General features: G+C 43.7%; 1 protein-coding gene across 5 annotated transcripts in view; it reads left to right on the forward strand.

The window, feature by feature from the left end:
• LOC6590633 (heterogeneous nuclear ribonucleoprotein L) overlaps positions 1-13,403 on the forward strand; it is a 96,518-nt gene that overhangs the window by 52,317 nt on the left and 30,798 nt on the right. For 2 of the 5 annotated variants that reach the window (XM_026985197.1, XM_026985198.1), the window contains exon 5: positions 6,858-6,908. The exons of 2 other annotated variants lie outside the window; for them this stretch is intronic. In XM_026985197.1, the coding sequence (XP_026840998.1) occupies positions 6,858-6,908 (51 nt within the window). Of the gene's footprint in view, positions 1-4,070; positions 4,652-6,857; positions 6,909-13,403 lie in introns of those variants that run through there. One more of the 5 variants, XM_002016685.2, reaches the window with a different exon arrangement.

Below are 13,403 nucleotides of genomic sequence, written 5' to 3' on the forward strand. Positions count from 1 at the left end.
AGTGACAGTTTCGTTTTACCGGATAGTTTGTCTCCGAGTTAATTTGGCTTCTGCCGAGGAATAGTCTGCGCTTGAAATTGATTCGAGACGATTTACTGAAGGGGGGAATGGTGCAGCAAATAGCAGTTTAGATCTGGTTATGCTCAGAGCTGGCCAAAACGGCGGCCCATTTACCAAATTTATGTCCCCTGATTGGGTATCCCGATAGCCGCAGGAACTTGGCCTTAATTAACCACTGAATAGGCCTTCCCGCGTCCCCTTCGGTTGCCTGGGGATGACTCCCAGGGGGCCCCAGAAATGTGCACCGTAATCGCAGTCATTATTTATTTTATTTCCTAATGCACGGAAACGGCAGCAAAATAACAATCATACGAAAAACGGGACGGCGTATGCCGGAATTAGGTAGCAGAAATTTCAATAAAAGTCGAGACACAAATAAAACTAGACAAAGGACAAACGAAACGAAATGAAATGAAACGGGACGGGTCGGAAGCGAAACGGAAATGCCAAATGCCATAAAATAGAGACGAAGGGAGAGGGATAGAGTCTCCCACGAAGGGTCGGCGGCAGGATCCTTTTCTATTCTTTCGCTTAGAAGTGGGACAACTGAAGTTGAATATAAAACATGACAAAACTATTTCATGTTTACGATTAAATTATGTACGAGGTACTATGCTCGTAATCCTCGCAGTTCTACCAGCTAAGGTGTCCCTATGCCGCATGTCACATGCCCCAAAAGGATGTCTCCCTATAAACCACAACAATCGAATTAAATGCGCATAAATTATTCATACGTTCTCTCTCTGTCTCTCTCTCTGCCTCTCTCTTTGCTCTGGCACACATGCAAATCACGCTGGCAATCCTGTGGCTGAGGGGCTGTGTGGCTGGGGCTGGGGCTGTGGCGTGTGTCGCCGTGGCAACTCCCCGTTCTCCCAGTGATTTCAATTATGGCTAGAGTTTTCGATCCTGCCGCATTCTTATTTATTTAAATTGCATTCAAATAACTTTCCCCTTCGCTTTCGCTTTCTTTATCCTAAATCAACATTGGATTGTCCTTAGTCCTGGGTTCACTGCAAAGCACTGCTTTCCCCCCGATGGGCTGTTTATTTTTATGACACAACGATTTCTGCCAGTGTCTGTAGTGGTGTGTGTGTGTGGATGTCTGTGTGAGAGTGTGTCCTTCGGCCTGACTGCCTGCTGATTATTTTCGTTTTATCTTGAGCCTTGCGCCATTTTGGACCCCCAATTTGTTTTTAGTGCCCTCCATATGCTGCTGCCATTCAATGTGTTTGTGTGTCTGTCATTCCGGGGCCCCCTAACGCCCTCCCGCCCTCCCTTTCCCCCTCCGTACCCATCAAATACATCGTAATTATAACGGTTTACTTTTTCAGCATGGTTTATTTAATGCCCGAAAACCCAGCGAAAACTTCATGTAATCAGTGTGAATAATTTGTTGCCTTAGTGCCCTGATCTGATATGGGCTTTTATTTGCAGGAACCCTTGCCCCCAATCCCCGCCATAGTCCTCCGTCACAGTCCCCGTGATAGTCCCAGCCACAGGCACAGACATTTACGAGTATGTGCGGCATTATGTCTTCTCTGTGCAATTGCGTGGACCTCACTCATTTAGAAGCAATTAAAATGGCTTTCATTGCTGCCCACATAATGGCCTGGGCCGGCTTTTGGTGCTTGGCCATACATTTTGAGAGCCCATGCCCCTAGTGGCCCATTGCCAGAACCAGAGCCAGAGCCCCCACTCGGTGACACTGGATGAGATGATGGCTCGACTCTTCCGAGTGATGCCGAACATCCTCATCATTATTATCGTCGCTGGGTTAGCAGCTCTGATGGAGACCTGGAGTCGAGTCTTGGTTAATTATAGGAAAACATTTGCATTGCCAGAGCTTTCTCCACAGCACTCAAACCCCGCCGCAGCCTATTTATGTGCCTGATCTCAAGAGTAAATCATTATTACCGCACAGCGTCACCCACACACCCATCACGCACACTCACACTCTCATACGCATAAGCATACGCATACCCATACGCATACATGGCCTTGATAGAGGGTCTAGATACATGTATGTAATATCTAAGCTAAGCTTTATATAGGAATAAACGAATGCTACTACTTCACTCACATATCCACATATCTTTGACAATCCATGGGAAAATATTCTACAATATACAATATACGATATACAATATATATTGCTTTTAGTGAAAATACAATGTAATTTCTTGAATGGGGTTTCTTTTTCGTTAAGTATTCATTTGTTAATTTGTTTGCCTTCAAAATGTCTCTGATTCAGTGATTAAAGTGTTTCAAAAAAAAGAAAAAACCAGCAGAAAATCAGCTCAAGCCTCAGCGATCTCAGCACAACTGCAGCAACAACTACAACCTCAACACAATTCCAACACATGAAAAGCGTCTTACTAAACCTGCAACAACAAAAACAAAAACAACAACAACAACTACAACAACAACAAGAACAAAACAAAGAAAAACACCAACCCACCGAATAAGAAAAATTAACAAAGATATATAGTAATCACTGCTAAAACTACTAAAACCTTAAATATGAAACACACTTGTAAAATACAATATATATATGCCCAAGAACACAACATTGCAACATAGTGCAACATACGACCAAGAATCACCACAACAACCACATCAAAGCCAGCAACAACAGCCACGCCACGCTACCAAAAATGATTTTCTGCTTAACCAAAAAAGAAGAATTCAACAAGAAAATACAGCCAAATCAATATGCAACAGAAAACATAAATAATCAGAAAAAAGAAACCAGAAACCAGATACACCCCTGCACCATTTGTACAAAGAGAGAGTTCCAGAAGAGAGCAGGAAAACCGGGAGACCTGGTTGGAGTGTCCCTTGCAATATAACAACAACCCAACAACAACAGCAACAACAACCAATCACTAATAACAACCCACACTTTTTACAAACAACACGTGTTTTGTGTCAACTTTTTTTTGTAATGATTTGTTTTATTTTTGCAACAGTCTGTCGAGTATTTCGAATAATCCCAGTAACAGCTCCAAGAACTACAGCAACACAAGGATTGAACATAGATCTAGAACCGAAAACCAAATACCGAATGCGAGTAGTAGTGCGCATAGAACACCCTATATCAATCCACTATACGACCACACTGCGTGTGGTCAGAGCAAATCCATCCCAACCATGCCTATAACCCGTGCAAACCCCTGCCTGCCTAGCCTGCCACGCCATCCGAACTAATCTCGATCCCACTAAATATACTCGTACAATACTAACCCCCCAGAATCAGAACCGAGTGAAAGCAGTACAGCAGTTATCGATTGAGAGAGAAAAAACCACCCACTATATATATATATATATATACTCTTTGCTAACTTACTAATACCTTTTTGTTGTGTTTGTGTGCGTCTCTGTGTGCGTTGAAAGTTCCAGAACCAGAACTATATATTACTACTATATATATATTTATATGTATATATAGATATTGTCCACCAAAGTATTAAAACCAGTACAACTACAACAAAAACTACTACTTACAACTCCAACTACAACAAAAACAGCTACAACAACAACAGAATGCAACCAACAACAACAACAAAAAATAATATAATATATATCTCTGCAAGAACGCACCAAAACAAGAAATTCAAAAAAATTCAAAGTTTGAAAATTCTTTTGAAAAAATCATTCAATTTTATGCAATCTATACAACAAATCAATATAAATATATATAGACAAAAAAAAAGGTAAAACCCAAATTCAAAAACCACGAAAATGATACAAAAAAAACATGAAAATATATAGATATTTATATATAAATAAAACTCTTTGGGCAGGACCAAAAGCATCACAACAAATACCGAAACTTTGCAAGAATTCTCACTGTCTCTCTCTCTCTTCTTCTCTCTATCTGTCTACCTCTCTCTCTCACTCAAAATAAGTAAAAAAAAAAACTCAGTAAAAAAACAAAAATCAGTAAAATATCACAACCAACACACTATCTACTATCTATCTCTATCTCGCTTGTGTTTGTCTGTGTGCAGGAGAGATGCAGATGCAGATGCATGGCACGGGCAGCGACTCCGACGCATCCAGAATGGTTGTTGTTGATAAGGATAATAAGGATGATGAGGATAAAGGTGTTGAGAATATGGATATGGAGAATATCGAAGAGGATAAGGAGGAGCAGAGGCAGCGATGCATCGCGGGATCAATATCAAAGCTTAGATTCTCCACCACTACCATCCTAACAGATACTACCAGAACTACCACTACCACTACTTCTACTACTACTACTACTACTACTACTACTACTACTGTCACTACAGCCCCAGAAATTAGTAGTCGTTATAAGCCGAAATCGTATTTGAACAGATCCTTGAAATGTTGTTTGCCTGCCGGCTGAGGCGGAACGCCAAAAGTTTTTGAATTTTGTTGCATAAAACTGAAAAACAATTGATAACCGATATCATTGGAGTACCATGATATACTCCTTGAAATGCATAGATGTTGGCAAATGTGGTTGTTGCTGTTCCTGATGTGTTGACTGACAATCCGACGTATAAAATGAGAGAGTACCCCCATAAGATAAATCAAACAAAATCAAAATAGAACTATTTGCTAAATCCATATATTATATATGCTATATGGTATATAATATATATATACATATATATTTTTGTTCTATTTGTCATACCATGAACCACAACATTTCAATTCAAACTTGAATTTTGTTTAGTTTAATCACAATTTTACCATTGGGATCTGTTCAAAGCTATGTAAGCCCTAGCCTTATACCATTCTCGTGTTATTATTGCTACTGATTCCGGGACATGTACTGTGTATAGTATAGTGAGTGGTATTAGTCGGTCGGTATACGAGTGTATGTCATGTCTGTACGAGTAGTTCCCGTTCCCTCCGCCTCTGCCTCCGCCTCTGCCACCGCCGCCGCCAACGCCTCTGCCTCCGCCGGGCACAAGCCTCCCAGTTGTGACCCGCGGGGGCCTGGCTGGCCGGCCATACATGTATCGTATCGTATCAGATGAGTGGTGGTACGGAGAAGACAGGCGTCGGCGTCTCAACTACGCAGCGACTGTGCCGGAGGTGAGTCAGTTGAAGCACTCTAATCTAACTCTATGTCTAAGTACCATACAATTTCATAGCTTGTAAGTGCCAAAGCGATCCGATGCGATCCAATCCGATCCGATCCCAGAGCAAATGTCTGTAAATACTCTCGGACTCGTTATATACTATATATGTACTGTATAAGACTAGAATGATTATTCCATTCATCGACTGGGATCCTTTTGTGGTTCATGTGGGGATGGACGGAGAGACGTTTTTATTCCATCTCCCGAATCGGTCATCGAAAATCGACAATCGATGTAAATCATTAGCCCATTTAGCCATAAAAACTCAATAAAACAAACGCAAATGCCACACATAAAAATTAATTGCACCACGCTGGCCGAAACATAACAGTTTGGCAATGGCAGGGGTTGGGGTTGGGGTTGGGGTGGGCGCTGGGGGCAAACAACAGCGAAAATAAGTAAATAAATATTTGAAACAGGTTCTGAACAAGTCGTCGGACTTTTAGCCATTATACGAGTATGCGGCTATTGGGGTCGCCATTGAATGATTGGCTGCTGCTGCTGCTACTGCTTCGATTTGGACTAGAAGTTGGCCCTGAAACACTGACAGTGCACCAACTCGGACCGAGCGTGTGAACGGTCTAGCGAAAGTGTGCCAGAACCTGGCCATACACTGTGCTATCGTGATCTATTCCACGCTAGATGGCACTCTCTGCCATTCTCCTTCAACATATTTGTGTATATTTCTTTGTCTCTCGTAAATAGCTCGATAATCTTGTTCAAAAAGCTCTTGATTTATGTGGCTGTCGCCTTTTATCTCAGCTGGTGACGTATGTGCTGGGGATGGGGGCTCTCTTCATTTCGCTAAAACTGTCTGCTGTCATAAATTAATCCACTTTAGATGTTGTATCAAATAAGAATTTCGGCATTTCTCTCTTATATATTTTTGAATGAATATTATTATTCGAACGCGACGCGTTCCGACTATGTATTCCTGTTCGCTCGTTCCCTGTAGCCGCGCGTGACTCTGACCTGCCCCAACTCTGAAATCCACTTTGTTGTCTGGTTTGCCTCCTCGCTACCTTACTTTACTGTATTTTATGTGTGTATAAAAACTGATTCACTGGCGTTCGAGGCAATGAACCAGGAGGGAGCAGCTGAACAGGCGGGAGCATTAGCGTGAATTTGAATTTATTCCCTTCTATGCCCTCCTGCTGCCCCTCTGTGTTGCCTTTTGCTCTTTCCGGGAATGGAGTGTGGCAAACAGACCTTTCAGTAGTCCCATATGGTCTATGCCCGGGTTCGATTCCTGGTACGGGAAGATCTTCTTTTTGTTCTCATTTTGTTTTCGTTTTTGTTATGTCTGTGGGTTAAGCACACACACACACACAGACACTCAGACACCTACGTACACTGAGAACAATAGTGTGTTGAGCAAAAGTTAGCGTTTAGCAAACGAAAGAAATCACAACCGAGAGGAGGAGAATGTTGAGGAAGAAAGATCGCCACATATACACACACCACAACAACAACAACAAAAACAACAGAAACATCAACGATAAAAAGCAAGCAATCAACAACCAAACAACAACCAATCTACAACCAAACAACAATCAAACAACAACCAATCTACAACCAACTACAACCACCCAGCAACCAAACCCAAACAGAAATTCAACAAATTTGTGGAAACATTTATCACGCGCAATCTGTTTGCCATTTGCTCTTGTCTCATTTCAGTTAAGGATATCGGAAATGGTCGCTCGCCATTACTGCAGGAGCCCCTATACGGTACACGACCTCAGCCCTACAGTGAGTAGAAGGCGCCTATTCATTTGTAGTTTCTGTTTAGCTGACAAATGTTGTACCTCCCCCTATCCCCCCAACCGAAACTATCTATCCATCCAGCCCAGCCCTACAGCCCACCACAAACTTTCACATCAACCCCGATATTCGTTATGTTATCTAAAAACCCAAATGATTTTGGTGTGTGTTTCTATATTCTTAAATATTTCAATTATTTATACGTTTCGTTGCTTGTTGTTTGTTTCTACACGAAGAGCCGGATGGAATCAGTCTGACCTGACCTTTCACCCAGCTTCTCCTCTTCTCTCTCCTCTCATTTATGCAGTGCAGTACAGCACAGAGCATTCGCCGAACACCTGGCTGGTGAAAAGTTTCTCTAATTGCTGCCACTTACGGAGCAATCATCACAGCCTTTGCTTCCTGGCGACATATGCGCAATTACTAGCAGAAGAAGAAAAAAATCTCATCCTAATTAACTAGGTTATGAGACCGACACACTCTCGACCCAATTTCGTGGGCCTGCCTATTCCATTAACAGAAACGAGTGACTGTGGGCGGGGGGGAAGAGACAGCTTTTGAGTCAACAAATAATCGAATGCTAGAGGAGTCCGGGCCCTAAAACGTGACTGGATGTAGATGTAGATGTGGAAAGTACCCAGCATCCACCGTCTAGAGTGTTTGCCGATTGCCTTACAGAAAATTGGCTGGTGTCAACGCCAGAGACCTGCAAAGGAAATGAGATATGTAAGAAGTGGGAAGTGGGAAATGGCTGGAGACCCTGGCTCAATATTATTCGAAGAACATGTGTCTTCATTTCGTTGTCGACTTTGTGGCCTGCCGAACCCCCCAATCGATTCGTTTTCCTTCCCCACTCTTTGCGAAGTGGAAAATTAATTGATTTTTTATGGCATTTCCAGTATTTGCAGCATTTCAATTTCAATTGCGAGAATCCAAGTGTGGAATTCTCACCAAAAGCCAACCGAAACGTTTGCTTCAATTAGCCGGAAGGCAAAGAAAGTTCTCTTCTTGGCCATAATGATAAATGTCGGCTGCCACAATTCAGAAGAAAGGATCCATCGCAGAGGGATAAAATTAATCCCTTAATTAAGGCTTTTCGGTCGGAGCCGCCGTTTCTCTGGCCAAATCAGAACGGACTTATGTTCCCACCCCCCCGCCACCCTAAACTTTATTACTTATCGATCTTTTGCGTAAAACTTTTTCCTACCTACGTACCCGGCCACCCAGGAGCGAACTGAAGGAAACTGAACGCCTCGAGGACGCATCTAGTTACAACTTTTGCATTATCTAAAAACAGCAAACTATAAACTAAAAAACTGTCTGCTGCTGCCTGCTACTTCCCGGCCTTCTGGATATCAAAACTTATGTAACCTGGCTCGAGGCCCTGCTTTAGCAAGACCAAAATCTCTGTGGCCCGCCCCGAGTTGATGTTTAATTTTCTGCGTAAATAAGATTTGGAATTGGTTTGCTTTTGCTTTGCTTTTGCATTAGGCCAGGCATAAAGTTTTCCACACCGAAACAACAATTGCTGGAACTTGGCTTGGATGTGGTGCCTCGGCTGTTGCTATTCCCTTTGCCGGAGCTGTCTGGTTGGGGCTTTGGGGACAAACTGATGCAGAAGATTAAGTAAAAATCCGTCTCTAACTGATGCTTGGCTGCTGCTTTTAATTGCATTTTACGCAAAAGTTTAAGTTCTCTTCGTTGCCTAGGTTTCAATTAGGGTCTTGGGGGTTGGCTGCTATCTTTCGCCAGGCCCAACCCCCCAACCCCTATGCGAAGTTTCCTCACAGCAAATACTGTGGGGAGTTGGAAAAACTTTTGGCGATTCGCCAGCTGCTTCTTTTAGTGGTTATACCCTGGTATTAGCGGGGGCGTTAGTATTTTGGGTCAGTACTTTGTCATCCAGAAGGGCCAAAACCTTACCGAGCCTTAATCGATTGATGTGCCAGGGTATCTAAGGCTTCGAGCTACTTGTAGCTTGTAACTACCCTGCTGTTTTCTTTTATTTCTTGATATATTCTTGGGAGTTATTTCGTTGATTTTCGATAGTAAAAGTACTATCGGACTCTGCTCGGGAGCGCCGCCCCCATTCCGAGCAGGAGAAACTTTCACAACCAAATTTTCTTTACTGTTCACTATTCACCGTTCAGTGTTTGTTTGATAATTGGCCATGGCCGAGGCATTCGGCATTGTAAGGGTCCCTCCCCTGGTTGGCATTCCTGTTTCGCTGGGATAAAGTTTTCCTTTGCCTCCAGCTGAAAAGTCGAAAGTCGAAATTCAATTGATTCAAGAGGGGGCAGAGACAGATACCACGAGGACCAAGTGTAGATAAAGGGAGAGTTCAAAGTGTAATGGATTCATTGGGTTTGTTTTCTGTTTTATTCTATTTTTATTGTAATTTTTACCCTCTTCTTTTGTTGGTTGCATGTTTGTCGGTTGTTGGTGGTCGGTTGTTGGTTGTTGGCATGCCTCCGGCCAAATAAATGTGGTTAAGCACTGTGGCGAATACATACAACATACAACATACAACAGACACGTGCATATTGTATGCTTCGTGTTGGCAAATATTTTCCTGTGCCACAGCTCTTGTTTTATTTTACTTGGCTTTTTGTGCAATTTGTTGCTTTGCTTCGTTCTTTCCAAAGTTAATTTGAATGGTAAATGGAATTGAACTATAGGATTTGTTATTTCACCTTCACCGTGTCTACATTTAACATTTCTCCATCGCTTTCCCCTCAAGGTTCGCGCTGTCCTGCCAAATGAGTTTATGCATAGTTGATCAGGCGCTGCTTTTCCCTTTGTCAATTTCCTCCTGGCTTACGGGTCTCCTCCCATGCCTAATCAGAAAATAACAGCAGGCCGCATCGGATCTCAGCTGCACTTATGGAAACGCCGGAGACGCAGAGCAGGATGAAGTGGAGTGGAGTTGAGTGAAGTCCTCGACGATTCAATTCATTGGGGCTTTGTTTTTGTAGCCAGTTTTCCTTGGCCTGCTGCCTAATAAGCATCCTTGGGGAAATTATGATGAGCAGAATTCAATTTCGTGTTAAATTTGCAGCGAATCCGTTTCGTTCTTGTTCTCGGACTCGGACTCACTTTAGTGGGGATTTCCGCAAGAAAAAAAATAATATATACATATATACATGGGTGGAACCAGTCGCTTCTTTCAGCCCCCTTTCTGTCTTTGTTTAGGCCTGGCCAAGTTTTCATATTTCCGAGCCATTTTCGTCAAGTTTTCGTGACCCGCTCACAAAAATGCAAATATGTTGGGTTGGTTTCTTTGTTTTGGCTTTGCTCCTATATTATTAAAAAAATAAATTTAAATGTTTTATCGCTGTATCTTGGCTGCATTCGCAGCCCTCTCCTTCTCTGTGGGTCTTCGTTTTTTGTTTAACCACAATGAGCGCTTTTCATTATTTGCTGTGAAAAACATTTGCCTTTCCTTTCATTATTTGATTATTCTTTGCTGCTGCATAAAAAAGTATTTTTAATTTTACCACAAAGTTTTTTTTTCGCTCTTCTTTCTGCTGCTCTGTAAGCAAATGAAATGCTAAAGTGATTTTTATTAAAAAGTTTACTTTTTAATCTGATGTGCCCCAACTTTATTTATTTTATTTTTGTTTTTTTTTTTTTTGTAGCATTTTTGTGTGTCCTTTGTTTTTTTTGCATAATTTTCTGCTCTGCGGTTTGTCTTCTAGCATATGCCAGCGGGGTTCATTAAAATTAAAATACAATTTTTTTGCTGGAAAGAAGGAGGAAGTCCTGGCATGGAAGCAGGCATTTAACGAAGGGTTGTCCCAAAAACTGCGTTAATTAGCAGGCGACCGGAGCAAGGCGATCTTTAGAGCTGCTCCAGAAAAGTATGCTAAGCTAACGGAATGATCCTGGGACTCGTTCCACTCGACCCCATGCAATCCCAATTGCAATTCTTTGTGATTAACATATTTATGGCCTCGGGGCTGTACCTCTTTTGTTGCCAGCCTGTGGGAACGTTCCACGCTCCTTGGCAATCATTCACACCTCTAAGCCGGGACGGGTCGGGCCTGCCAACAGCCGTCTCTGGTCCCTCGCCCATGGTCCCGTGGGTGTTGGGCGAAACGCGTTAAAGCATCGAGCCCCCACGGAGACTCCAATGGGCCGCAAATCCGACCAGCGCTCGTAATGCCTGTAAATACAAAATGGCCAACATCCCACGGACCGGAAGTTGTGCTGCTTCTGGCAATGGCGGCGGCGGCTTCGGCGGCTGCGGCGATGGCTGGCATAAATGTAACTACGCTTCGTTTTTTACTGCCGTTTCCGCCGCAGTAGAAAATTTGTTTAATTTTAATGCAAGTGCTGTTTCTGGCGCTCTTTCGGTTGCTGCTCTCTAGGGATCGGGGTCACTTTGCCATTTGCCATTCAGGACTTCAGGAATTCTCTGAAATATTTAATGGGTTGGCTGCTACCATTCCTTTCCGATTTATCTGAAATTCAGCAGGCCGAAATGCAAGTCTCAAGTTTGAATTGTGTGTCATATATTTCTTTGGTTTTCCTCTGTTTTTTTCTTCTGGTTTTTCCCATGTTGGCTCAGCTGTCAAGGGAAACTTTTATGAGAAATTGAACATCGGAGCCTGCCTCTGCTCGTTGGCTGCGGCTGCGGCTGCTGCTGTTCCTGCTGCTCCTTCTGCTGCTGTGTTTTGCATTATTGCCCTGCCACAACAGCCTGCGGCATTGCATTTGAAAGTTATCAGCAGAAAAACAGAGGAGCGGAAAAACTATCCAAAAGAAAACTCCCTGCTGCGGCGGCTGCTGCTGCGGAATGGCATAATTTTCCCCCACACCACCCGCCGTTATCCGACAATTGTGAAGGAAAGAAAGCTCGATTTCAGTTGTTGAGTGTTTTCCAATTGTTACTCGAACACTCGTATGCCACGTTGCATGCCACAGCACGGGCAATCCCATCTGCCGTCGTATCTGCCATCAACACATCATCTTGTGTACCTTTTTTTGGGATGGATTGTGGGCTCCCAAGGGGGCGGGGTTTTTTTTTATTACAAAATATTGGCAACAGTCTGCCACAAATTGAGGAAGCCAAACGTTTACTGCCACACCCGCCCCACACACATCTCCCACACATTATCGTCCCCATCTTGTGTGTGGTGTGCTGCCATTGTTGTCGGAGCTGTCTTTCTCTGTCTCTGTCTCTGGTATTGAAACATTTCTGGCCAGATAATAATTTTGCTTTATTATTTTGTGGCCTTAGTCGGAGTCGTCTCTCCTTCCTGGATATGTGTGTGTGTGTGTGTGTGTAAGTGCTGCTGCACTTGTCTGCCTGGCCGTCTGGTGTGGCTGGGTGAAGATAATTGGCGCATTTTGCCACTCGCAGCCATCCCAGGGTCATCTCGATCCGAATCTGAATCTGACAATCCATTGTCAACTTTTGTCCCCCCGTGGTGGCACAATATGGCCAGCAATTTGTCCATCATCACTGGCATCCCATCATCGTCATCTTCATTGTGTGTAATTGCACGTTCTGACAGAGATGCCTCTTTCGCCAGCTAATTGTGATAAAGCGTGCCACCACACAGATACACAGATATTCAGTCGCATACAGACTGAAGGAAAATAGGCCCATAGAGGAGCCAAGGGTTTGGCTTTTGATCAATCTATAGGAGTTCATATTCAAGCTATTGTATGTACATGTGATGGACTCTTTTGAAATTGTTTTCTATTAGATGTCTGCTCTAGTTTTATATCATTTTCCAAAAGGGAAAACTTTGCCCTGGTGGCCGGCCAAAGTTTTGAGGAGTCTTGTCCCTGGGGGCCTGGTTTTGTCTTCATCAGTCATTGGCAGTAGCCTGGCACTGCCACTGCCACTGTCAGTGCTCAAAGATGCATGGAGCTTAAATTGGCATCGCCACATCTCCACACGCAGGGAGCACACAAACAGGCACATGGACAAGGGGATGCATGAGGCATGCAGCAGCACACACAAGTGGATGCAAGTGGAAACAATGGAGTGACAGGGACATTGTGAAACTGTCATCGACGGTTGTCGGCCAACTAAGCATTTAATTTTAGCCCAGCCAGCGACAATTTTAGCGAGGCCCGCAGGAGGATGGCGGCGGCCCAGAGTCGAGCACCCAGGCCCGTACCCGGACCCGAGCCCGAGCCCGGGCCCAGCGGCCACTTTGCGGCGCTCTGTTGGCTGTTGTTGCCGTTGCGCAATATGCAAACTGCTGTTAACTGTTGACGTTGGGAAATTGAACGAGTGACTGCAACAAAAGACAAGGCAACTTGTCCAAAACACAATGAATGCGAACCGGGCAAATCCGAATGCGACTGCGACTGCGAATGGGAATCCGACTTGCAGACGTCGCGATGTCGCTGATGGCCGGGAAATTGAATTAGCCAAGTGCTTGAAAGTGGTTACAATGGACGCTGGGACTGGCTCTGGTTGGGGATACCGCGAGATACCGTTAG

Source organism: Drosophila persimilis, unplaced genomic scaffold (assembly GCF_003286085.1).
Source record: "Drosophila persimilis strain 14011-0111.01,24,50 unplaced genomic scaffold, DperRS2 tig00000002-arrow-pilon, whole genome shotgun sequence".
Taxonomy (NCBI): Eukaryota; Metazoa; Arthropoda; class Insecta; order Diptera; family Drosophilidae; genus Drosophila; species Drosophila persimilis.